Here is a 27,886-nt window from a genome sequence, read left to right as displayed (position 1 = left end):
AGATGGTTGTTAACTTTAAGGTGTTCAAGAAGTCTTCTCCCAATGGCAAAATCACCCTCTATCTCGGGAGGAGGGATTTCGTGGATCACATAAGTGGAGTGGACCCAGTTGGTAAGTGGGATAAAGTTGTATCATCACAGAATCTTTAACAGAGGATTCGAAATACCAGTACAGTCAAAAATAAACCGAACTTTTACAGTAACCTTTATTACACATACAATACACCCTTTTGCAGAACACCACTCTCAAAGTAATGACCTTGCGCAGTGACGCACTTCTGCCAGCTTTCATACCATTTGCCACATTCTGCCAGCTTTCGTACCATTTGCCACAACAGCACTGGAGACTGGAGGATATCTTTGGTCACCTCCTTCAGAGCGCGCGTCGCATACGTCGTGACTTCGTCAGCTGAAACGAATCTCCGCCCTTTGAGCAACTGTTTCGATTGATCGATTGATTGATTGATTTGTTGCTTTAAGTCCACTTTATGCATAGTAAGGCTAATCGGGACTGGACCTACAGTTTAAAGTGGGATCCGAACCACTATGTGCCTCCACCTGGAATCGAACCCAGCACCCCTTGATTACAAGGCGACGACGCTACCACTGCGCCATCGGGAAGGCCCACGAGCAACTGTTTCATCTTCTGAAAGAGGTAGTACAGCTGGGGCCAGATCCGGGCAATATGAAGGCTGCTGAAGCATAGGAATGTTGCGCTTTCTGAGGTATTCGTTCACCTTGAGCGACCGGTGTGCGGGGGCATTGTCGTCGTGGAGGACCCAGTTCTTGCTTTGCCACAAATGAAGCTTTTTCCGACGTACTGCATCTCGAAGACGACGAGGAATAGCAACATACGTATCCCGATTGACGGTTCGACCTTTAGGAATGAATTCTAAATGTACCAATCCTTGGATATCAAAGGAAACTTCTAGCATAATCTTTTCCTTGGCTCTGTCTGCACGAAATCTTTCTTGTCGGGGTGAGGAGGATGATTTCCATGTCGACGCCTTCCGTTTGGATTCTGGATCGTACAGGAAACGCCATGTCTCCTGTACGTTCAACTCCGTGGTGGCCAAAGTTCGGTTATTTTTGTTTGTACTGGTACATCATTAGCCATTTTACATTGGAATGTACTAACAAGAGAAAATAAGAACATAAACTAAACGTGCATGAGGTACTTAGCTGCGCGTTATTACACAACTGCCTTCTAAAACGTGCCTGATTTTCAAAAATGTCTACCTACAGTCCGGCAGAATTAACTTGAGAGAAATGGCCGCTCTGTGAGTGATGCAACTGCGCTCGAATTGGCTAGAGCGGGGGACTTCCCGCTGTAACGGGCCAACGGAAACTCTGTGAGTCCTTTCAACAGTTCCCGTTACAGCGGGAAGTCCCCCGCTCTAGGCAATTCGAGCGCAGTTGCATCACTCACAGAGCGGCCATTTCTCTAAAGTTAATTCTGCCAGACTGTAGTTCTCTAAGTTTTTGTATTGGCTGGGTAGTAGCCTATGTGAAACAAGGAACGCTGGATAAGGCAATTTATTTCTGTCGTGAGGAACGTGGATAGTTAATATTTTCAGAAGGATGGGCTTTGTAGGTATTTTCTATGTGGTGACAAACAATTGCCAAGAAGAAATTTAGAATGGTATTTAATGTATCTTAATTTGAGGGGAACGCCATGAACCAGATCGGAGAGCAGTATTCAATTTAAAGCGAGACGAAAGATTTGTAAAAAGAATTAAAAGTGCTGAGAGCAGACAAGTTGTTCACTTCGGAAAATGATAGAGTAAACCCAGCAGACGCTTAGTGAAGAGCAAGACGAGTTTGACATACGACATACGTAGTTTTAATACTGAACTACCATGTAGATGACAGTACTCAGAACGCATGTAACGTGATTTATATTTAATGTTATGATTGGTCAAGAATCAACAATGAATGATTTGATTAATTTTACTTTGCGTTTCTGCCACTGTGGCTAATTGCGAAGATGAGGTTTGTGTAAATATTATTTGCCAATATATTTAATGCATTTAAATTATTATTTCCTTTTCGTGCATTTGCATAGTTTGCGTGAGTTTGGTGCTGTCAGCTGGAGGACAAGGTGAACGGACATTTGACTGCAGTGTCGCATTAATTAATTAATGGTTCCGCGTCTTATAGCTTTAGGTGCTATTCGACGTGGACAGTAGCTCCGCAATCCCCAATATTAATAAATTTGTATTAAGAAACTCTTTAAAAATTCAGCGATATTGACTGCTTATGTAATATAAACAAACTATAATTTATTAGAAAACATTAACAAGGAGTACATCACTTATTTTCAAACGGCACGAGCTTGATAAATTGTGATGAGATGAAATGAAGGAAGGGATGATCACAAACACAAATGGATAGCATACAACACTACTGGTCATTGTTATAGACGTCAGAGCTTCGTTAGTGTGCAAAATGCAGTTCAGGGTGTGGAAGTGAGGTTGGCATTTTGGAGTCTCTTACTCTCTATTGAGTGCGAGAAAATTTGGATTTCAATAAAAATGTCTATATATTACGAGCACGCTAATTACTCATTTTATTTTGCGATCGCAATAGATTTATTGATTGATTGATTTGCTTTACTTTAGTTCTCTTTTTGTGCCACTTTTGGCTAATTTGCGAAGATGGGGATGAGTGATGATATTGATGAATAGACACTCACAAACATCCATGCCCAGGCCTGGATTCGAACCCAGGACCTCTGGCGTCATAGGGCGATGTGCTAACCACTCCGCCACGGGGTCCGGCTCGATCACAATAGACAGTTATACAAATTTAACACATATTATCCAAATTAAATTTCATAAAGTGAGTGATTTCAGGTATCGTGTCATTGTCGTTTGCAAGTAAATATCCACCGTGTATTGTTCGTTACATCCGCACCAACTGCACATTAGTTTTCAATCATGAATGCCTGTGTTATTATCTTCTGTCCGCCCGCCCGCTTGAATTCCGCACGCTTACAAGAACTGGCCTCAATCATGGCTGCTCTAAGACATAATGTTGAGTTGAGTTTATGTTTTAAGTCAACTTTATGCACAGTAAGGCTAATCGAGACTGAACCTACAGTTTAAAGTATGATCCGAACCACTCTGTGACTCCACCGGGAATTGAACCTAGGACCCCTTGATTACAAGCCGACGACGCTACCACTGCGCCATTGGGGAGACCCTCGAAGCCACAATGATACAGTTTATGATGTATAGTCCAGCAGAATTAACTTGAGAGAAATGACCGCTCTGTGAGTGATGCAACTGCGCTCGAATTGGCTAGAGCGGGGGACTTCCCACTGTAACGGGCCAACGGAAACTCTAAGTAGAGTTTGTAGAGTTTCCGTTGGCCTGTTACAGCAGGAAGTCCCCCGCTCTAGCCAATTCGAGCGCAGTTGCATCACTCACAGAGCGGTTATTTCTCTCAAGTTAATTCTGCTGGACTGTAGATGAAACACACTGATACAGGACAATAAGCGAGATTTTAAAAGGAGGAAAGGAAACGGTCCAACGGAAAAGTTCAATACAATGTAATCCAAGAAATGCCTTCCTTCCACGACTCAGTTAATTTCATATATCTAAGATGTGAAAAATTCCAATCCATCAAATTCCATGGCTTGTGACACTGTATGAGTGAGTGTAAACAAGCTCATAAGCTTATTTCATAACGTTGAACTACCATCATTAAATTTCGTAGAAATAATTTAAAAGTGAACATGCGAACGATTTATAGTACGTCCAAACGCAGAACACGAATGTAACATGCTCAAGTTCAACTCACTTAACACTAGATGAATTGTTCTAAACAAAACACAACACAACAGATGACAAATAAATTAGGCATATTAACTCATTTATAAGATCTATTAATGTAGCGAATAAACAGTTAAGAAGACAACTGACAACACTGAATACATGAATATTACTATAAATCATATTTCATTTTGTTCTATATCAAAGCAAAAAGGAGAGAAAATAGTACACGGGCTAGCTTATGGGATCTCCAAGTTTTCTTCCTCGTGACACTTTTCAAGGCCAATCAACCTTACGTTGTAGAGCAGTGGTTCTCATTTGTGAGACACAATCCCAACAATTTTACTCCTAATTATCTTTGCTGGGGGAAATACTGTATGAAAATTGTCTTGACTGAGGAATAATCTACAAAAAATGTTATTCCTTGATTTCAATAAATTAAAATGTAATAAAAAGTTTCTTGAGTTAATCAAAAATGTATGACAATCGAGAAACCCACAAGCTTTGGCACATGAAACTGATACACTTCCACTGTGGCACCAGAGGCCACTTGACAGTCACACATCTTCACCTTGCTTGGAAAGCTTCGAAATTTGAAGCATTTTCCTCTCGAAAATGGGTGGCTAGCTCATGCACCTTGGTATATCAATATATCTTTTGGGCACTCTACCACTACACAAAGTTCCATGGTAAACACAATTTCCCAAGCCTTAACATCTCCTTTTAAGTTAAAATGTGGTTCTGCTAAAGGAATTATGGTGCCAGAGAGAAATATAGAAGCAAGTGTCACCAACAGCCATGCTTAATCTACGCCCACTCCCAATGCTCAGGGGCGGCTTAAAAGCCAGGTGACTGCCGGGACACTGGCCTCCGGGAAGCACCAAACCAAGGTGTCAGGCCCGTAGCTAGAATTGATCTCCAGGGGGGGCTCACGGGTTATCAGGGGGGGGGCTTTGTAAACCAAGTCCATTTTTTAAAAAAAAAATATTAAATAAAGGTAAATTATGTGTGTGGGGGGCGCTCATTCATTTATAAATATCATATACTACACAAATACTACATTTTTCTACATCTTTTAAAACATCTCTTGAAGTGTTAATTGACTGATACTGAAATTATCCCTTACACACCCCATACTATTTTAGATGATACAGATATGTATATTTATTTATTTATTTCGTCTTCTTTTACATGGCGAAGTTAAGGCTGTGGAGCCTTTTCTTCCACTTGACCATGTTTACAAAAAAATTGAATATGAAATAATTAAAATATTGAAAAAAAGGAAGAAAAAAAATATATAAAAAATTACAGAGAAATAAAAAATACAAAGAGAAATTACATATAAGAAAGGTAATCTAACCTATAGATACGGACACACACACTCACACTCACACATACATATTTTTGCCCTTACACACGTACAAGCAAATACATAACACAACACTTACAAAAACGCACAATATTTAATCACAGTGCCTACAGTATATTTCACCCCCGGCCGAAGCAATTAAACTCCCCTTCCTTCCCAAAACTTGGGAGCTGTTGTTGACCTTTGACGCAGATGCGGAGGGAACTTGCATGATGACATCAAAGTCACAGATTTCTGTCTAAACGGGAGGTTGCAACCAGGACAGTGAAGGTGCAGATAAAGAAGCTCCCCTATGAAAGAACTTTCTGAAGTCTAGAGAATATTCTAAATACTTGCAGCTACTTCTGCTCATAAACAAAATGAGCGAATGTAATAGATACTGTTCATATTCTGTGGATTTATCCTTCAAGTTGTGAGTTGTCTACATTTTCACTCTTCACTGAAAACAAATTATGCAAAATAGTTTACCTAACGTAAAGGGGGCGATGGCAGTGCCAGGGGGGGCTGACGGCAGTTCCAGGGGGGGCTGAGCCCCCCCTGGCCCCTGCATGGCTACGGCCTGCAAGGTGTCCTTCTTGATTAGCACCAAAGCCATATTTCAGATTACATAAGCATCGCTATTGGTTGGAGTTTATTTCTAAGTCCACTTTAGGCACAGAGAGGCTAATCTGGACTGAACCTACAGTTTAAGGTAGAATCCGAACCACTATGTGCCTCCAACAAGTGTGTGGCTATTTTTGTTTTTAAAAGGTTGTATTTATTGTTGACAAGAATTAATTGAAGTTACTACTGCATAATATATTAAGTATGTTGCAAAATCATGTAGTAATTTAAGCTATGAGATTACTGTTGTTTTGATGTCATTATGTAGGTATTAAACAAATACGTACCTACCATAACCATTTTTTTTAACAGTAACACTTAAAATATATAAAAAAATGTGGCTAATATTTTTCGTTATTGAAACTGCAAATATATAACATGGTCATGTTTTTATTGGAAGAAGTGGAAAGTAGGAGTGTAGAAGCATGGGAGGGGGAGGGGGCAAGATGGGAAGTAGGAGGTGCCTAAAATCTACCTCCCCTGGATGAAAATTTTATCTTCAGCTGCCCGTGTCGATACTGTCCATATTTCTGGAGCTAACACAAAGAAATATTCGTGTCTTACACAGGATTTGAAACTAGGTCCCGTACTTTGTAGTGCATTATGCCAAACAAGTAGACAATGACAATAACATTATTGTACATGTGTTAATTTATAAGTGATTTTCAAGAATCTTGCAAATTGTTCTTAATGCTACATAATCAATAAACATAAGGAACAATTACATATTTTCTTATGTTTACAAATGTGTATTTCTCTTTCTCTATCAGATGGAGTAGTTCTCTTGGATTCCGACTACCTGAAGGATAGAAAAATATTTGGACAAGTAGTATGCTCCTTCAGATATGGCAGAGAAGAGGACGAAGTCATGGGGCTTCACTTTCAGAAAGATCTATTCCTCACTTCAGAACAAATTTACCCACCACTCAAAAAAGATGTAAACAATTCAAAGTTACAGGTAAGTTATGAATGCAGTATGTGATAAAATGCATTGTGTGCAAATATTTATAATATGATTGATGTTTTATTCCTAACCAAAACTAATGAATAAAATTTATTACTGAATTAAATGCTTATAAATTTAATAATTTATGACACGTTTGCTGTTTTACTTTCATAACTATGTTTAACAGATATTACCATGGAATAACATAAACAATGAACCACCTGAAAAAAGTTTAATCACTTGCTGATAACTATTAGATGATATCATTAGAATATTGCGAAACAAAAACCAATAAACATGACAAATACATTAATTTTAAGTGTTTATGTAATTAACAATTTATTATTTATAATCTACTTCATGCCTATGGCATGAATGGGAGAGGAAACGAGAGTTTCTTCTTGGGAAACTTGATGGTAAGAGACCTGTAGGAAGGGCAAGGTGAAGATGGAGGGATAACGTTGAGATGGACCTAAAGGAAATCGGCAAGGATGGAAAAGATTGTTTTATCTTGCCCAGGATAGGGACAGATTGAAAGCTTGTGTTGCTGCAGACATAAACCTTTGGGTTTAAGAAGGCTAAAGAGTTAGTTATTTAGTTTATAATCTATGTATTTGGCAGTTATTATTGGCACATTACTGCAGAAAAAAATGGTTTTTATTTGTTTAAAATTCTTTTCGTCAAGGCCTTCCAGGTACCTGTGGGCTTTCGATGCTTGACGGGTCAAAACCCAGGTCTACAGTTTTACTTGCCTGCTCGTCAGCCAGGCGGGCCTAGTAAGCGAATCTGCCCGATCTGCAGCTCTCTGGTCGTGATTGCAACAGTTCAGATAGGGTAATTAGAGCTGAATCTACAGGTTTTTAACTGGGTTTTGAACCACTACAAAATTTGTCTCCACCAAGAATCTAACCCAAGGCACCTTGATAACAAGGTGACAACATTAGAAAGGCAGGAAAGCCCTGCTATCAGAAAGGCCCAGAAGAAAAGCTATAATTGTTCTTAAAACTCAATCTGCATAAATTTATTTTGAGCCAGGATACTGTATTGGAGTGCTTTGTCATACAAATTCCTAAGGTAAAATGTATAGATTGTTATTTTCATTACTGTAACATTATTTTAAATTTATTTTCATAGAAATAAAAGTTAGTATTGTTCCTCTATCTGATAACTGATTCAGAAGATTTAAAATTGGCATTTAAAATGTGCAATATACAAACATTCAATGTTTGATATGGTGCACAGTAGATAAATTGAATAAAATTAAATGCATTTTGATAATTGCAGGAACGGTTAATGAAGAAACTTGGTCCCAATGCTTTCCCTTTCACATTCAATCTACCGACAACCGCTCCTCCCTCTGTCACTTTACAACCAGGCTCTGAGGATCAAGGGAAACCGTGTGGTGTTGAATACTATGTGAAACTATTCAGTGGAGACTCTGATACAGATCGTTCTCATAAAAGGTATGAACGTATTTCTGAATTTTCCATGCAATATTCATGACCAGGGCCCGGATTTTGATGACCTAAAAATGTTTTAAAAATGACCTTTAGAATGACAACAAAAATCCTGTAAAATGACCTAAAATCTTTGAAAAATTACCCAAAAATTTGTACAAAACTCAATCTGCTTATTGAAAATAGTATATATATTCCAAGACAAACAATTTAACAATTGCTTCTTCACCTTGGTGTGTTGTACGGACTGTGAATAAGAAACTCGACAATGTTGCATTTCGCGATTTTCAGACAGGCTTTGTTGCGCTGGTAAGTTAAACACAGAATAAGTACCGCAAGATAACATTCAGAGAAAACAGAAATTGTTGAACTTCTTATGTTTCAGCATGCAATAACACGAACTTGTTTAAAAAAATGATCTAAAAATGATGCAAAATGTTAAAAAATAACCTAACAATGACACAAAATTTTAAAAAATGACCAAAAAATAAAAAATGGTAAAAAATGACCAAAAAATAACATTTCTTCAACCTGAGGAGGTTGTTCAGGATTTCTGTACTAGTTAGAAATGTCTAAGTTGGACCAGTTAAAAGATGAAATGTCATCAAAATCTGGGCCCTATCATGATAGACATGCCGACCTCCATGGTGGAGTGGTTAGCACAGTGCGCTACAATGCCAGAGGTCTTGGGTTTGATTCCCGGCTAAGCATGAGTGTCCTTTGTGAGTGTCCCTTCATCAATATCATCAGATCATCACTCATCCTCATCATTGCAATTACCCAAAAGTGGCAGAGAAGCAACGCTAAATAACAAAAATAACAAATCACTGACAAACATGTGGCCTTCTGCAGATGTGTGCTCTTCTGTGCTTTGCACCATGCCATGAAGGCGTATAGGGGGTGTGGGGTTAGGGCCCCACACTTTCTTTATCTTAGCCCTTATGCAGATGGGTACTCCATTTCTCATCCTGCACCATGGCCATGCGGTCTAAGGCATCATGCTTTGGGCACCGGCTACAGGATGCGTGCAGGTTTGAGCCTCCTGAGGAAGCATAACAACTTTCTCCTGAGATTTTGGCCTCTGTAAGGGACCAGTGACTACCCACCATCATGAGGAAATTGGGGAGCTATGAATGAGTAGTACAGCCTGGTTATGGAGACCTATGACGATGACTGGGAGGTTCGTCATGCTGACCACATGTCGCCCCTCGCCTAACTGGTTGGATGATCGCCCACTTCGGGTGAGTGAGCAAGTAGGATCAGGTGGGAATGAGGCCGGCAGTCGGTACGTAGGCCCAGGCCCTCACTGGGCTGTTCCGTCACAGTCAGTTTTCCATTTCTTATAAATTTCTTTAAAATAATTCTAATATATCAGAAAATATATAGAGCTAATACCAATCTACAAATTGAATGGCATTTTGTGAGTTAATCAGTACTTGAAAGGGAGAGGTGGGGAAGATAGTATCTCCTCAGCTTGCTTCATTGTCGCCACATAACCACAGTAATATTCCCCAGCTATTCCCAAGACTAGTAAATATTCCCCAACCTGACAATTTTCACTTAAAGGTCTGGAGTTAATTGAGTCACTACGTAAGATTAAGCCAATAATCGGTAAAGTAAAATAATGATGTGATGGCTTTTTGTAGAGCGAGGCTGGCAGCATTCCAATGGATGAAAGTATTCAGCATAATTTCCCAGCGAAAGTTAATGAGCTTCTCTCATCTGAGGTGAGAAGCCATTTTATTCAGCTGTCTCCACTGGCTTATCCTGGTACAGTTCCAACCTCTGAATTGCCTGTTGTGTGCCAAACTCTTAGGCGTAACTTGGCAGGGGCAAAGAGGGGCACTTGCCCCCCCCCCCCCCCTTATTTTCAGGTTTAAAACAAGTCAAGTGTGCTTTTGTTAACCTCCTGGGACCTGAGGGGCAGAGAAAGGAAGAGAATAATAATAACAACAACAGTAATAAAATTTAATATTTGTGATTTCGCAAATAATGTGGGTTCTATTTTATGGGATGGAAAACTTTTCCGAAGTTAAGCCCCAAGTTCAATTTTGCCCACAGAAAGTTATGCCCTAAGTTACGCCCATGGCCAAACTCATGTTTGGTGTAGACATGAGACTGAACTTCCTGATGAAAGGGTTCTTTCATTCAGAGGGCAATAGCTTTACAGCTCATCATCTGAAATATCAGGTCCTCTTTCTCTGTTGCCTTCTCCTTCCCCACTGTGGCCAATGCAGCAGGTAAATGTTCAAATTCCTGTTGCAATGGAAGTAGTAAGCTCCAGTAAGTAGATAACAATGCACAGTCGATCTCCTGGGTCCCTCTTAATGGATGAGATCACCACATGATAACTGGTAGGGTCTGCTAACAGACAGAAATCATCAATGTGTTTCAACTTCACTCTTGTAAGTAACAAGGTTTATTGTTAATTTTATAAATGTTGATGGAAGTGATAACCTAATTTGAAGCATTACTATTATGTTGATTGTTACACCTAGATATTTCATGGCAAACCCTCCACTTCCACCCTAATCCACCCATACGACACAAATATCCCAACAATGCTGAGTCAACATAGAAGATGTTTGTCCACTCAGGTAATGAACCTAGGACCACATGAACAAAGGAAATACTGCTTACAATTAAGCAACATTACACCTCCCAGATTAAATAAAATAAATATTAAGCAAAAATATATTGCACTTGTTTATGATTGGGTCTTACACCTACCTGCTTCAATAACATTGACTGATTTTCATCTGGCCTACAAAGAAAAAATTTCATCATTCTCCGAAAGATAAAAGGGATAAAGCAATTATAGCGAAATTTGTTTTCAAGACCATCTAATGCAAAGATAATAAGTAATACTGAATCTATACTTTAAAATGGATAATTTTGTATTGTTCATAGATTTCTTGATTATAGAGCAATAGTCATTGGATATTACAGGAAACTGAAAGAAAACAGATTAAAATCATAAGTGTATGCTCAGAATTAATCTCAAAATTATTACTAGCACAACAAACATAACTAGGTTTTGGATATTAAAAGACAAGGTAAGAAACGGTGAAGACATTGAAAGGAAAAAATAACTTCTACAATTACTATTAGCAAGATATCATTTCTAATTTGTTTTAGCAAGGGTGTTGCATGAACCCTAGAACACTACCGTGTTCCAATATTACAGTGTAACTAGCACTACATAAATCTTACGTACATAAAGGAATTGATTTTTAAAACAACTTCTACATCATGAAAACAAAATGACAGATCTTTGTGAACATTATTTTGTTCATTTTCCTTATATTGGAGTTTTATTCTTCATTTTAAAATGTATAAACATGGTTTTATTAAAAATAGAATATTTTAAGAAGGTCTTGATTGACAAGCCTGTTCATACATTAAGAATGAAGGCGAAAAGTTCAAACAATGAAAAGCAAACAATAATAATATTCATAATGCTGTAAATAAGGAACGAATGTAATTTTAAAGTCTTATAAGAAAATAGTACATGGTTCTAAACTTTTGTTTTCAAAATCTAACTATCCAAATCGAATTTACAAATGTCAAAATTACGTGAACAAATTTTCTTCTATTACTAGCGCTACAGCGCCTTGAATAACGTAGTGTGGAAAACAACCCAAGAAACTAGTTCCCCAGACGGATGAGAAACATAGATGGCAGTGCGATCAATGTCAGTGTTAATTTAATGCGGCTTTGTTAGTTTTTGGAATATATTATGTAGATTTGTTTGTCTTGAAAGGCGGTACGTGAATTGATGGAAACAGTTATATTTGTGGAGTGATTTGCAGTCACGAAATGACATTAATTTGGAAAGAAGAGTAAAATAAAATTAATAAATAAATAGCATGTGTAACACAAGAAGAAACATCACAAAGTGATTCCAGATGTCAGGTGTTGGATTGTGCACTAGAGTTTTATTTTTCTATGTTATTAGAATATAAATAGTATCCTGAGAGATATTTCATACCGAGGTGACAAACCACAAGTGTCGCTTGGAAGCGAGCAGTCCGTAATCAATGCAGCCTTTCGAACCGTAGGGACACAAGCTCTGACTGCACCGTTTCCTCAAGGAGATTTTACACCAAAGCGACACGCGAGGATGATACAAGGATTTCACACCAAAGCAACACGGGTCCTTCGGTCCAAGGCAACTTTCACACCGAAGTGACACATGTTGCTTGGAAATGAGCCAATCAAGAGCAACATTTCACATCGTAGCGGCATGACGGGAAGCACAGGCCAGCGTTCGGTTGGTGAAATCCTCAAGCGATAAGTGTCGCGTGCCCCTTGTCGCTTTGGTGCGCAATCTCCCTAAAGCAAGACACTCATTGCATCATGCATACGCGAACAACAAACCATGGCAACATGTTGAGGAAATGACCCAGTTTGAGCGACGCACAAGTGACAAGTGTGACTTATCGTGTCGCCTAGATCTGTTGTTGTAATGTGCGGTTTTTCGTGTCGCCTATCTGTTGTTCGCACAATTAGCAGCGAACGCTTGCCAATAGACTGAAGGCACCATGTCGCTTGTCACTTAGTTGGGAACTCCCCCTGTAGCACGTCGCTTCGGTCTGAGCACCCTTCCTTTAAGGAGCTTTCCGACCGAAGTAACAAGTAGCACGCGAATACGCCATATGAACGTGTCGTTTGCTGTTTGGACCCTCATGTGCAATGAATGCTATTTTACAGTCTGGAAGTGTGTGTCACTAGTGTGACAGTGTGAACATCCTGTGTCGCTTGTCCCATTGGTTTGAAAGTTTCCTTACACTCATGTCGATGGCACTAAGAAAGTTTTGTGGGGTTCCCCTTGTCGTTTCATGGAATCATCATTATCATCATCGCCGCGATTAGTTTAAAGCAGAAGAAAAGAGATAAATATCCAAAATACAAATGCTTCAGTGTGTATATCTTTAAAAGAAATTATGATGATGATGATAATAATAATGAACCTAATTCATACACAAAAATTTAGTTGCCAAGAACATTCCACGCGTATTTTTTCTCCCGTATTATTAACGAAAGTATGACGATAACAGGACGTGGTCGACTGTCTAGAATGTTCGTTAATATCTTCGCAACCACTGTACCAAATATCATAGCAATTATCACATTCATAGAAATGCTTCATGTAAAAGAATCAGACGTTGCAGCGAAAACTCCATTTACTTCCATTATAAGCAGACGAATACCAAGCAGCGGGTTCAACACCAGCGCCTCTAGCGGATCATTTTCGAGTGGAACCAGCCAGAGTGCGCAGAACTGTGCCGTTTTCCACACTACGTTATTCAAGGTGCTGTACTAGCGCTATGTATTATTCGCGTACAGAGTCCACCATAATGAACAAACTAAAGACGTTGCATCCTCCATAACACAGCGCTGCCTCTCATCTGAGAGAATGCCCGAGGCACTGCTAGGCAGAGGGGTGAGTGGGTGCGAGGTGGGAGGCAGGGGAGGGATTTGAGCACAAAGCATACATAAATTTTACGTACGGTAGTGTTCTAGGGTTAAAAATTCATATTTGGTGTGCAAGTCCATTATGAATATCCAAATTTTTCTCATCTCTTGTGGTTTAACATCTACTGTCCTTTACTTGATAATCTTGCTTGTCATTATTCAGTTACTCCAAGTTTAAAAAGAGTGTTTGGTGTTTTCCTTCATATTGCAGTGTTTTGCAAATTAACAATAAGTATATTACTCTTGCAGGAGCACAGTGACACTTGCTATTCGTAAAGTACAGTATGCACCAAGTAAGCAAGGCAGACAACCATGCACAGTGGTAAGGAAAGATTTTATGCTTAGTCCTGGAGAACTGGAGCTGGAAGTTACTCTAGATAAGCAAGTAAGTAGTTTATTAACTTTTTGAATAAAATAATAAAAATTCTTTGTTGTTTGCAAACAAATATATTGATTTTAGTGAATCGTTGCCAGCTTCAATACTCGAAGTGGAAATTCCTAGATGGAGGGGGGGGGTCAAGTTTTGGAAGAGGTAGAGGGGTGGTTAAGCAAACAATCAAAGTTGGAACCGACTACTTTGAGCACTGCTGCAGATAATACACTGTAAATCACCAAAAACAATATGTGATGAATATACTTTTTTACAAGTAACACATAATCTGTATTATTTTATACAAAGAAGTGAATTTTCAATTATGTTTGTGCCATAGATTTAAGTAGTTTATGCTTTCAATGATTTTTAACATTACTCACAATATTTCATTTCAATTTATGTCATTCAAAACATTTTTTTTCATTACGTGTATTTCAAGGTTGGGTTTGATACTACATTATCTGTGAGTATGTAAAAACAATTGAAGGGGATAACACAAGAAGGGCCTATTCCACTCTCCAGCAAAAGTGAGATTTGTACTGAAGTTATAAGCTGATGATGTCCAATATCGTGTGTGTAAACTATAAGGTTAAGGAATAAGTATAAGAATGTTTATTCTGATATGGATGTTGGTAGACTTGATTTCTGAACACAAGAAGCATGTTCACTTTTAGTGTTCACTGCTTCAAAGAAATGTGGAATTTCTTTGAAATTCTACAAAGAATTTACTGTGAAGCTCATAAAAATAATTTAATCTATAAAATTAACTACAAAAAGCTTAAAATAAACAACCGTAAGTAAGATTCCATAAGTTCTTTGAATGAAAAAAAAATAGTGGAGCAGTTGCCAGGTTGAATAATTATCACTTATTCTAAAATTCATCTGTAGGAAAAGATCTACACTCGGAAGGAGCAAATCCACATTAATGACAATTTCAACACCGACCATTGATTAGAAAAGTTTGTGTGAAGTCCACTTTATTCACAGTTAGCCAATCAGAACTGAACCCACAGTTTAAAGCCGGATTCAATTTACTATGTGTGTCTACCAAGAATTGAACCTGAGACCCTTTCATTAGAAGGCAACACTACCAGGAAGACCCTTTCAGAGACATGCCCCTCATAGAGTTGTAGTACGATAAAGTTAGGCTCTCAGTATATAAATTTTACAAGAGTTACAGCAAAGTATAAAATGTTAAAACACTAAATTGAAAAATAACAAATATTGAATCAGTCAGGCACTTACTGTGAAACTGTAGAAAATGTTGATTTGTTAAATATAAACTCTATAATACAAAGACCCCCCCCCCCCCCCAGGGTTGTGGAAGTATAAAATATATGTTGTCATTCTTACAAGTTGTAACTCAGGAATAATAATAAGTATCTTTGTTCCATTAAAACATTAATGATGTCAGGAGACAGTTGCAGACTCTTGAATGTTTATTCACCACTCTGGCATGATCATTGCTTATGCTGGTTATAGTATTCTGTTTTATTTTTTTACTATGGGCCTGATTCAATTTCCTTGCAGAGGGAATAATGTAATAATAATAATTATAATGGTATTGCCTCCCTGTTACCTATTGTTATTTAAACACACAGAGTTTCACCAAGAACCACTGGTAACTTTCACAGTGTGTGGAGGTCATAAACAGAAACAACTTTTCTTAGTAACATTTTAAGGCCTTGTTTTTGCACTATGGGCCATCAAAAGCATAATAGTTTGATTTTTAGGTTCTTCAGCCATACCCTACATATCATCCGCTGACAATTATTCTATCTGTCATTTAACATACTAAAACATTAGTACTCTATGGGAAAATATGTGATTACAAATGGAGTGATATCAATAATTAGCTTTCTTTTCTTTCCTTTCTTGTTCGATTCTGATAATGCTTGTACTAGAAATGAGTACCATTATATTTCTGTATATATATTTCGGAAGTGCGAGATCCCTTAAAGCACATGTCCATGTATGGTGACATCATAGGCATGCACACAGGGGGGCAAGGGGGAAGGGGCAAATGCCCCCCGCCAAATCATGGATGTTCGCAATTTTTTCTACGGAGGGACAAGCAAGGTATTTTCCCATAAGCCATAATACCCCGATTATAGTGTTTCCCCCTCAAAAAACACCTCTTAAATTTGAAATTATCGCATTCCTGCATCCCCATTATAATAATTAATGTAAATTACTATGACTGATATCAAATTATATGTGTGAAAATGTACTTTGAGGTTCACATTCGATTTCAAAGGGGGAAGTCCAGACGTCCATGTCCCTATATTATTATATTTTCACCTAGAAATTTAGGATAGAGGAATCTTATCGCCGTTATTAAACGATATTATACTCTTAATGAAAATGAAGTATTTTCAAGCCGATGAAGGTTCAAAGCAAGTACAGGAGTGGCACAGCCACAGGGGGCATTTTGCATTGCCCCCAACCTTGAACGGAAATCAATTTTAGGGGGGGGGGTAAACATTGAAGTAAAGGAAAGCAAGACTAGCAGAATGTAAGAGTAGGACAAAAGAATACTCAAGATGGAATCAGTTTTCACGTCTATCTTGCATTATTTCTTCCAGGTGGCCAAGAGCACCTGAAGGGGAGCACAGAGCTCAATTGCCCCCTCAATTTCAAATTGTATACAAATGAAAATACATTTCGTAAAATTTTCTTGCTCGCTTGCTCGCAATATATGCTTTTCTTGCAGTCTTGTCAAGTTCAGAGTCATAGCTAGGGGTCGACCAGAGTTGGCCCTGGTCACCGAACAGTCTAAATGAAAAAAATTGTAAAAGAGAATGCTATGGCGCTCCATATTAAATCAATATTGTTTTCATTTTGCAAAAAATTGGATCTGAAAATTTTCTTGCTCGCTTCGCTCACAATTAACTTTCTCTACTGCATTGTATATTACCAGGCAGAAGAGTAAGAACAACTAAGTCTACTGCTAAACGGTTGGTTGGAGTGGGGGTGTATGTATACACACACACCCATCTATGCAATAAAACTAAAACAGTGAGATAGAATTAGGTTTTTCTTTGCCAACTAAACTTTCATCAATGATTTTGCCCTTCCTAATCCGAGGGTCTGCGCACGCCTATGGGTGACATATGTCGCACACCTCCAGCAACAGCCCTGAATTATATACATATAATCTCATCACATTATAAGAATTCATGTGAGAATTTCATTTGAACTACTACTTGTACATCATATTGCATTATGTTGAATCAAACCGATTTTTAATTACCATACAAAATAATGCAAGGTTCTGCAGTGATTCCATTTTGTTTTGTCTTCCATTTTCCAGCTCTATCATCATGGAGAAAAAATATCTGTGAATATTTGTGTGAGAAACCACAGCAACAAGGTAGTGAAGAAGTTAAAGGCCATGGTGCAACAAGGAGTTGATGTTGTGCTATTCCAAAATGGACAATACAAAACAACTATTGCCAGTCTTGAGACACAGTAAGTATATATTTTTATATCCTTATATCCTAAATTAAAATTTCTATTTACTATACATAAAAATGTAACCATAATGAAACTTTATATCAGTATGGTAATTGGTAAAGTACATACACACATGTGTATGGTCACTTGGTGTTAAATTTACTTTTACTCTCCCTGAAAAACAGCCACGTAGCTAGATATTTCGGCAACCTTGGCAATATTGTGGTTTGGTGCCCTCACCCCCACCGAACTTCCAAGCACCAACATTTTACGTAGGTCCGTCAATATTTTCTTCTTATGGCATGGATTGTGATATTACATCCTACAAATTTTGAAATGAGAAAACAAAAAAAAACTAATTATGTAATATAGGTCATATTTAAAGATTCGTAGTTTGCATTTCTGATTTTAAAAACAGCATATTTAAGAATATTTCAGTTATGTCTTGGTGTCTGGAGAACATCTTTAAAATGTATTATTAGTACTACTTTGGGAAACAGAAAATTCCAGCAGTGTGTTACCAGAACATACACCTGCCAAGTGTAAATTCTCCATCACAAAGAAAAGAAAACTTTGAATGGCACCCTAGAATTCAGCATCCTAGTCTACCCTTCTACAGGCCCGCTGAAAAACTTACTTAAAAAGTGGAAGAAAATTCTGGAAAACAATCTGCTGTCCAAAGAAAGTAACTGTGTACAAATAACTATCCCAAAAGATTCCTTAGAAATTTGAGAACTATTTTTGAACTGAAAGAACTTTAACTGGAATTACTGGTTTCCTTTTAGACAGCAAGAACCATATTTAGCTCCTTTTTAGGATGTTAGAACCTGAATCCAATATGTAGAAAGGTATGAATAAATGAAAAAGATTAAATCAGAAATATAACACTTGTAATTTTAATTTTGTTAGGGAGGGATGCCCAATACAGCCTGGATCCAGTTTGCAGAAGATAATGTATTTGGTGCCAACACTTCTATCAAACATAGACAGAAGAGGAATAGCATTGGATGGCCAACTGAAGCACCAGGACACTAATTTGGCTTCCTCAACCCTGTAAGTAGCCATTTTCTACTTGTAAAACCACTGCAACAGATTATTTATTTGTTACCAATGGTCAAACTAATGTACAGATTGAGTCAACATAAATCACAACTTTCAATGGAAATTGATTTGTCACTCCTGTATTTTAAATTTTACATTATTCATTGCTTTACCATAAACAAATAGAGTAAATAAATTCTGCCACTAATTAAGCAACATGTTATAAAATGTCCTCAGTTTTGCCTTTTTCATATTTTAAGTCCTTTACCCTCATCCCCTTGAAGACAGTATTTTCGAGGTACCACTGTACTGATGCCTTCTGGACTGGCAGCTGGAAAGTGATGAATCAGTCAGATCAATTGTGCTCAGTGGTCATCGTGTACTTTTGTGTGCCAAGGTGCTGAATGCCACTTGTGTCATCACACAAGAATTGAAGGTACTCTACGTTTCTTCCCCCGTGCAGTTCCAAATGCAAGGATTGCACTGTAAAGAGCCCTGTTACGAGTGGACCTCAGTGAGCACAGGGGGAAATAGTAGTGGTTGCCTCATAGTACTTCCTTTGAATGTACAAACGCAACACCAAGCAATGCTTGACAGCATTGTCTGAAGGCAACCGGTGTTGTTCTTAGAACCTTCATGTCGCAAGTGAGATTGCTACCCACTAAAGCACACATCTCCTAATGTAGAAGTAACCATGGATGTCCGCAGGATTTTTTCCAGGGAGGGGCAAGGAACGTATTTTTTTCCAGGGGGGGGGGCCAACGAAGGCAAATTTTCCCCAAAAATAGTGTTGTTCCCTAAAAAACATTGCTTAAATTTGAATTTATGGTGTTCATGCAATAATTAACACATATTATTGTGGCTAAAATGAAATTATATGTGTGAAATACATATTTTTTGGTTGGCTTTCATTTTCCAGGGGGGGGGGCCACGGCCCCCCTTCCGGACGCCCATGGAAGTAACTGCAAGTAGATCTGGCATTCAGTTTCATGTCTACATGCCGATCTCAATGGCAGAGTGGTTATCACAACAAGCTACAATGCCAGGGGTCCCAAGTTCGAATCCCAGCCTGGGCATGGATGTTATTTGTGAGTGCTGCTCCATCAACTTCATCATATCATCATTCATCCTCATCTTCACGATTAGCCAAAAATGGCAGAAAAGCCAATTAAAATAAAACAAATCAATCAAACATGTCTATATGGTAACCAGGCATAAATCCCTGTACTTCCATACTCACACATTTAATTATTTAACCTGCCACCACCAATATTAAATAACTCTTCTGACCTGAATCTTAAAATTGAAATGAAGATAAAATTTTTGTGTTTTAACTTTAGCATACAGTACATGTAGTTACAATCTAATGTCTTTACTGTTCTCTCTTTCCACCATTTAGATTGGCCAATCCAGACCATCGGGATGCTATTGGTATAATTGTGTCATACTCAGTGAAGGTGAAACTCTATCTGGGAGCTTTGGGAGGTGAATTGACAGCCGAGTTGCCTTTTGTTCTTATGCATCCAAAGGTAACTACAACCATTAGCTCAGGATATAATATAGATTCTTAAGTTATAGCAAATGTTTGATTACTTTATATGGAAGTATCACTAAGATAGTAACAGTCAGAAGCATAAATGAAACCTTTCTCAGACTAGCATTTCACTGATTGTACTGATCTCATAAGTTCACATCCTGTCCTCTGTTTTAATGTGATGAAGTTAATATCAATTAACACAAGTGATATTTGATCTGGGGGAAAAACCTGTCGACGTAGGGTGACATTGCTTGCTGCTAAATATTCTCATTTAGTAAAGAGTGGACTCCTTTTAATTCACACTCCAAGATGACATGAAAAATATTCGAATTTTGCAGAATTCAAATTAACAAAAACATGCATTATTAAAGAAAATCAATAAAGAAAACTACTGTACTACAGTATAAACAAAATAACCAAATTCAAATTCAAAATTTCTTTATTCAAGGGCAAGGTTCAGCCTGTGGCTGTTCTCCCACCTAACCCCGTTTATACATTTACCTGTTGCGCATAGACAAAATCAAATAAAAAGAGAGGAAATAAGTTTTATATACATCAATACGAGGGTCACTATTTATATTTTGAGCCTAACAATGAAAAAAACAGGAATTTGGCATTGAAAACTGCTTTATTGTTTTTCGAAGTATTCTCCTTTATGGTCAATACACTTTTGCATTCGTTCGAACCATTTGTCAAAGCAATTTTTCCAATCTTCTTGAGACACCTCCATAATATGGTTTTTGAACGCATCAACGGCATCTTCCGCCGACGAAAATCGTTGTCCACGAAATTTATTCTTGACATTCGGGAACAAGAAGAAGTCATTGGGTGCCAAATGAGGACTGTACGGCGTATGACCCATCAATTCGATTTTTTGACTGTTCATAAAGTCGGTTGTTAGACGAGATGTGTGACAGCTGGCATTGTCTTGATGAAGAATGATCCAACGGTGTTTGTTTGTTTTCCGTATTTGACCGAAGACCTCTGGCAAACAAATTGTTGTGTACCATTCAGAGTTGACCGTTCTACGTTCCTCTAAAGACACAGTTGCCACATGACCAGTTTTCCCGAAAAAACAGGCGACCATTTGTTTCGATGTGCTTCGAGTGCGAACAACTTTTGTTGGATTGGGTTCATCTTGAAACACCCATACAGTCGACTGCTGTTTAAGTTCCGGCTCATATGCATATATCCATGATTTGTCACCTGTTACAATCTTATATACGTCTTTTGAAGCACCACAATTGTATTTATTGAGCATTTGTTTGCACCAATTGACGCGAGCATCTTTTTGAGTTTTTGTCAAATTGTGTGGGATCCAACGAGAACATACCTTTCTCACAGCTAAATGATCATGTAATGTTTTATATATGCTGATGGAACTAATGCCTATGGTTGCCTCAATCTCACAGTATGTCACATGACGATCTTGCAGTATTAGGTTTTGCACAGCATCAATGTTTTCTTGAACAACAACTGATTTTGGACGACCTTCGCGAATCTCGTCGGTGAGCGAATGGCGGCCACGATTAAATTTGTTATACCAGCGTTTCACAGTGGCAAAGGATGGGGCTTCATCGCCAAATGTGGAAGTAAGTTGATCGGTCTTGATAATCCACGTCGAAAATCGTAAAAAATCATCGCACGAAAATGTTCACAAGTTAATTCCATTTTATTGTTGTCGCGCAATCTCCAAGGCAACATAAACAACACAAATCAAGCTATTGACAAAACATTTGAAGTACGTTATGGTCAATAATGCCAGACGATTCCGTGCAAACGTCAAATCGCGCCTAACTTCAATCAGTGTTGCCAAGACTCAAAATATAAATAGTGGCCCTCGTACTAAACATTTCTGAGCAGGACATTTATGCAAGGATGTTGAGATTGATGTACATGACTAGTTTTGTGAGGTAAGATAAAACAATGTATAGGCAAATATTATAATATAGTTGAAGATTTGTCAAGGACCTTACCATAAAAATTGCTGTAATTTGTGAATGGTCCTTTAGTGCAAGCAAAAAGCAATTCCTCTTACAATAGTAATTAATCTGCAAGAAAATGGAAAGCACATTTAATTAAACAAGTACACTGTATTAACATATAACTGTTAAGATCACATATGCATATATTCCATACTCTTTAGTGATGTCACTTTTTTTGCTTACACCTCTTTCCACTTCTTTTAGAACTTCCACTAATGTTAAGCTAGTACGCATCACGTTTTGACACTCCGAACAATGTACCCCAATCACAACTGACAATTGAAGACTGATAAGAATACTTTAACAAATCAATAGGTTTAAGGACTGCACAAGGGGTGGGCAATTCCACGTTATTGAGGTGAGGGTGGAGACTGCATACCAGCGAACAGAAAACTTCCTCTTCCGTACGGCTGTCTCTGGACAGCTGCCTTCAAATCCACCCCCCCAAAAAAAAAGTTCAAAAATTCGAATTACATCTGAATTTTTAACACTGATTTCAATAAGAATTTCAATGGGAATAAACTTCTATTCGAATTACCGAATAATTTAAATTATCCTAGTTTAAATTAATTGATTGAGTTGGTGTTTTAAGTTCACTTTATGCACAGTAAGGCTAATTGGGACTTGACCTACAGTTTAAGTTGGATCCGAACCACTATGTGCCTCCACCGAGTATCGAACCTGGGACCCCTTGATTACAAGGCGACGACGCTACCACTGCACCTTCGGAGAAGCCCTATAGTAGTTTAAATTAAAAAGAATCCTCTGTGTATATTTTATTTCACTGTATTCAGCAAACAAAATGTTAATGAGTATACTAATAGGACTGAAATGTTAATTATAATTTAACATATTTTTACATATTTCAACCAGTTCTACATATTTGCAGTATTCTTACATATTAGATAGTTCAAGATTTATCTAATTATATTTACCTGTAGCTATTTCTGTCATAATTTGTGGATAGTTTAAAGGTTCATTGCTATAGGGTGGCGCACGAAAAACCGAACCCTGCCACGAGCAGATACAGACAAGAAATAAAATAAATAAGACAAATAAGAAATGCAAAGGTCTTCACTCTCATCTTTCTTTCTTTCTTTCTTTCCTTCTCTGAGAGAAAGAAGGAAAGAGAGAAAGGAAGAAGAAAGAAAGAAAAAAGGAAAGAAGCTTCTTTCCTTCTTTCTTTTCTTTCTAGAGAGAGAGAGAGAGAGAGAGAGAGGTTATTTCCTTCTTTCTTTCTTTGGAAGAGAGAGAGAGAGAGAGAGACCTTTCTCTCTCTCTCTCTCTCTCTCTCTCAGGAAAGAAAGAAAGGAGAGAATGCCTTCTCCCTCTCTCTCCCCCTTTCTTTCTCTCTTTCTTTCTCTTTCCCATCCCCTCTCTCTCTTTTATTTCCTTCTTTCCTTCTTTCTTTCTTTCTAGAGAGATAAAGAGAGAGAGAGAGAGAAAGAAAAAGAGGAAGAGAAAGAGGAAGAGAAAGAATCTCATCTCTCTCTCCTCTCTCTCTGAAAGAAAGAAAAAGGAAACAAAGAACTCCCTCTTCTCTCTCTCTGTCTCTCTCTCTGTCTCTGTCTCTCTCTCTCTCTCGAAAGAAAAGACAGAAGGAAAGAGAGAAAGAAAAAGAAGGTTCTTTCCTTTTTTCTTTCTTTCTTCTTCCTCTTTCTTTCCTTCTTTCTTCTTCCTTTCTCACTTTCTTTCCTTCCTTCTTTCTCTCAGAGAAGGAAAGAAAGAAAGAAAGATAGAGTGCAGACCTTTGCATTTCTTATTTGTTTTATTTATTTTATTTCTTGTTTGTATCTGCTCGTGGCAGGGTTCAGTTTTTCGTGCGCCACCCGTTATTATGGAATATGCAACTTACAAACTAGCACTGATCCACACAAGTTTGAAATAAATATATCAAATAGTGGTCGTCCAAAATCAGTTGTTGTTCAAGAAAACATTGATGCTGTGCAAAACCTAATACTGCAAGATCGTCATGTGACATACTGTGAGATTGAGGCAACCATAGGCATTAGTTCCACCAGCATATATAAAATATTACATGATCATTTAGCTGTGAGAAAGGTATGTTCTCGTTGGATCCCACACAATTTGACAAAAACTCAAAAAGACGCTCGCGTCAATTGGTGCAAACAAATGCTCAATAAATACAATTGTGGTGCTTCAAAAGACGTATATACGATTGTAACAGGTGAGGAATCATGGATATATGCATATGAGCAGGAACGTAAACAGCAGTCGACTGTATGGATGTTTCAAGATGAACCCAATCCAACAAAAGTTGTTCGCGCTCGAAGCACATCGAAACAAATGGTCGCCTGTTTTTTCGGGAAAACTGGTCATGTGGCAACTGTGCCTTTAGAGGAACGTAGAACAGTCAACTCTGAATGGTACACAACAATTTGTTTGCCAGAGGTCTTCGGTCAAATACGGAAAACAAACAAATGCCGTCGGATCATTCTTCATCAAGACAATGCCAGCTGTCACACATCTCGTCTAACAACCGACTTTATGAACAGTCAAAAAATCGAATTGATGGGTCATCCGCTGTACATTCCTGATTTGGCACCCAATGACTTCTTCTTGTTCCCGAATGTCAAGAATAAATTGCGTGGACAACGATTTTCGTCGGCGGAAGATGCCGTTGATGCGTTCAAAAACATATTATGGAGGTGTCTCAAGAAGATTGGAAAAACTGCTTTGACAAATGGTTCGAACGAATGCAAAAGTGTATTGACCATACAGGAGAATACTTCGAAAAACAATAAAGCAGTTTTCAATGCCAAATTCCTGTTTTTTTCATTGTTAGGCTCAAAATATAAATAGTGACCCTCGTATTGATGTATATAAAACTTGAAATATTATACATATGTAAAGAGCGAACAATAGTAAACAATAACAAAAGTGTTTAGCATGCATCTTGTATGTGTGTGTGAAATTTTTGACAGGATAACTAATAAAATTCTGATGCAAAACCATTGATGTATGCAATTGTTATTTAGGAACCAAGTCAGTGTTGAACTTGCAAAATGAATTGACAGAAACTTGAACAATGAAATATCCCCCAAGTGTGTTTTCTGTTATTGCTATTGGAATTCGGGACAAGAAGTCAGATTTTTAAAGTATGACTAATAAAGATTAGGTATAATAGCTTTATTCTGCATGTGAAAAAAATTTGAAAAGGGGCGGGACAGATTAATCGGTATATATATTCGTGTATCGGTTTATTGGTAAAATTACCAATAATTTTATTAATCCGATATATATATATAAATATCTTATAATTTAGTGCAGTATTTTGCCATTTTGATATAAACATACTACTTTCTTTTCCTACTTTTTAGAAAGTAAATTTCTAAATCTGCAGCTTCTTTTTTTGTTGTTGTATTAATTTTGGAACATACATTTATTAAAGAAATGAGATTTTTAATGACCATTTGAAATTTCATACCAATTATATCAGTAGAATATCGGTTATCGGTATCGCTAAATTTTATATTCGGTTATCGGTATCGGTAAATTTTATATTGATACTTTATCAGTATCAGCCAAAATTTCGCATCTTCGCTTCTCTAACACACACACAGTAATATTTTTTTCAAAGGTAAGCAGGCAATTGCAACCATAGTAGTTAGCAAAAAATATTTACATGGGTATAAATAATTGCATATTTCATATTTAACTATTAATTATGAAGATAATATGATAGGATTTTAGATTTTTGTATAAGTCAACTTTATGGGGGTTTTAGATAAATATACTGCACAAAGTTTCTTATTTAGTTTATATGATGTGAAAGGATATCTTATTCAATTCTATCTATTGTGTGTTTCTTCACATATTCAATATGTAGACATTTTTACTATTATAACAATATGTGAGTATTAGCAACTTATTTATTATTTTCTTACATAGTACTTTTTCAGTCCAGTTCAATAGATGAATCTATCAGTCAAGATGAAAGAAACAAACATATTTACAAAAACATTAGAAACGAACATTGATAAAACGAATTAATTCAGTGTCCAATAAGTGATAAATTTATCATAATTGTAGCCTGATTGGAAGAGAGCCATCCGTGCTGACAGCCAAGCAGCCATAGAAAGCTTCCGCCAAGACACAATTGATGAGTTGGATGGCCCAAATGCTATTTCAGATGATTTTGCACGGCTTGAAATGAACAGTTAATTGGGATGACTACCTACAAATATGTGAAGCTGAAGGTCACTTCCGAACAATTTACTTGTCAATACTCTTGCTTGGAACGTAAGAACGAATATGTATAATATTTAGTCTGTATTATTATATCACAGCAGACAGATTCTTCAACATAAGATCACTTAATTTGTAAACACAATATTGTAGACAGCCATTGTACCTGCAAAAAATCCTCCACTTTTAGTCATCATAGTTAAAGTAAATATTTTACAATGTTTTCTAGTATTGCAATAATCTTTTGAGCCAGTTGAATATAAAATTCTTGAAGTTACATTCTCAAGTACTACGTATGTATGTAAAGTGAAACAACTTGAGGTGGTAAAAAATTGCTTTGAAGGCTTCTTTGTAGTGGTCATAATATAGGATAAATTTCCTTGTGCAAATATTTAATAAACCATAACAATTACATCATATGGATATTATCATGTATAACATTCATACTAATCTCGAAAATATCAGTTTCATTATATTATTTAATAAATATGAAACTTGTTATATCTTGCTGATGCATGAGACAGACTATTAAAGTATTATTTTTAGTGATATACTTACGATAAAAATGCATTATTCTGACTGATAATTGTGGTGTTAGTTGTATAGAAAGCTAATTTGTTTCCATGTTACTTCCCTACTCAGTCAAATATAAGACTATAGAATGCAAACTATTTACTTAAAAAGAAATCAATTAGTATAACCTCACAATACTGCTATATTTGTACCTGATCCACAAGTCAGTACCAGTCAAAAGATATCATTGATTATTATGTTATTTGTACCTTTAGATTAGGTGTTCTTTACTGAAACACATAGATCAAAGTTATTTTACTAGTCATCAAGTTTGTTTGTATGTAATAGCAAAATAATTTACGAAATTGCAGGAAAGTAAAACATGTGATAATGAAGCAGTCTGTTGGCATGTAATGAAACTGAAAAAGTTAATGTATTTAAAATTGTAAATGGTTGCTACATGCATATGTATCTGTAAACATGTATTTCACTGTAAATTTAGGACAAACTACTATGTAAGAAGGCAAACAAATAAAAATTAATAGCAAAGTAAGACTTTTGTTTTTATGCACACATATATAGGATGCTCATAAATTATTACCATGATTAATTTGTAAATAAAAATGTTCTTTCGATAGGGAATTTGCGACATTCATTCTGTGCTGATGCCTTTACCATTTTCCAGAGATAGGACAGATTAAATGATGCTCACTCTATCAGTATTGGGGGTATAGGCATATTGATAAAATTACTGATACAATATTTCTGTAATGTCCTATAATTTTCTTCTTTTTTTATTGTAAAGTCATGCATCCTGCTAAATGTGTTGTTCCTTTTTCCAAGGCAAATCCCGTTCATTTGTAATTTTCTTTATGGGGTTTTTAGATAAATATATTGCACAAACGTTTTTGTTTTTATTTAGTTCTTCTCATTTTACAATATCCTCCTGTGTCTTTAGGCTAATCACAATGAGGATGATAATAATGCATGAAATTGGCGAAGGGGCACTCACAGAAAAATATCTACAACCAGACTGGGACACGAAGCTGGAACCTTTGGCTGCAAGATCGTGAGTCAATATAAAAAATGAAGCAGTTTATATGAAGTGAAATGATGTCTTATTAAATCATCTTGTGAAGGCAAT

At 37.1% G+C, this 27,886-nt stretch overlaps 1 protein-coding gene across 1 annotated transcript; it reads left to right on the top strand.

Annotated features, from left to right (window-relative positions):
* Arr1 (arrestin 1) lies at nt 1–26,879 on the top strand. Its single transcript, XM_083112728.1, has 8 exons — nt 1–111; nt 6,518–6,705; nt 7,978–8,156; nt 13,878–14,013; nt 17,315–17,472; nt 18,367–18,510; nt 19,898–20,027; nt 26,074–26,879. The coding sequence occupies exons 1-8, from the start codon at nt 3–5 to the stop codon at nt 26,203–26,205; spliced, it is 1,176 nt and encodes a 391-aa protein (XP_082968854.1). The 5' UTR covers nt 1–2; the 3' UTR covers nt 26,206–26,879.
* Nucleotides 26,880–27,886: the final 1,007 nt, after the last annotated feature.

The sequence above is a fragment of the Lepisma saccharinum genome, chromosome 26 (assembly GCF_977018435.1).
Source record: "Lepisma saccharinum chromosome 26, izLepSacc3.1, whole genome shotgun sequence".
NCBI classification, from domain to species: domain Eukaryota; kingdom Metazoa; phylum Arthropoda; class Insecta; order Zygentoma; family Lepismatidae; genus Lepisma; species Lepisma saccharinum.
The sequence above is the reverse complement of the archived record's forward strand: the minus strand, read 5'-3'. Positions and strand labels throughout refer to the sequence as shown.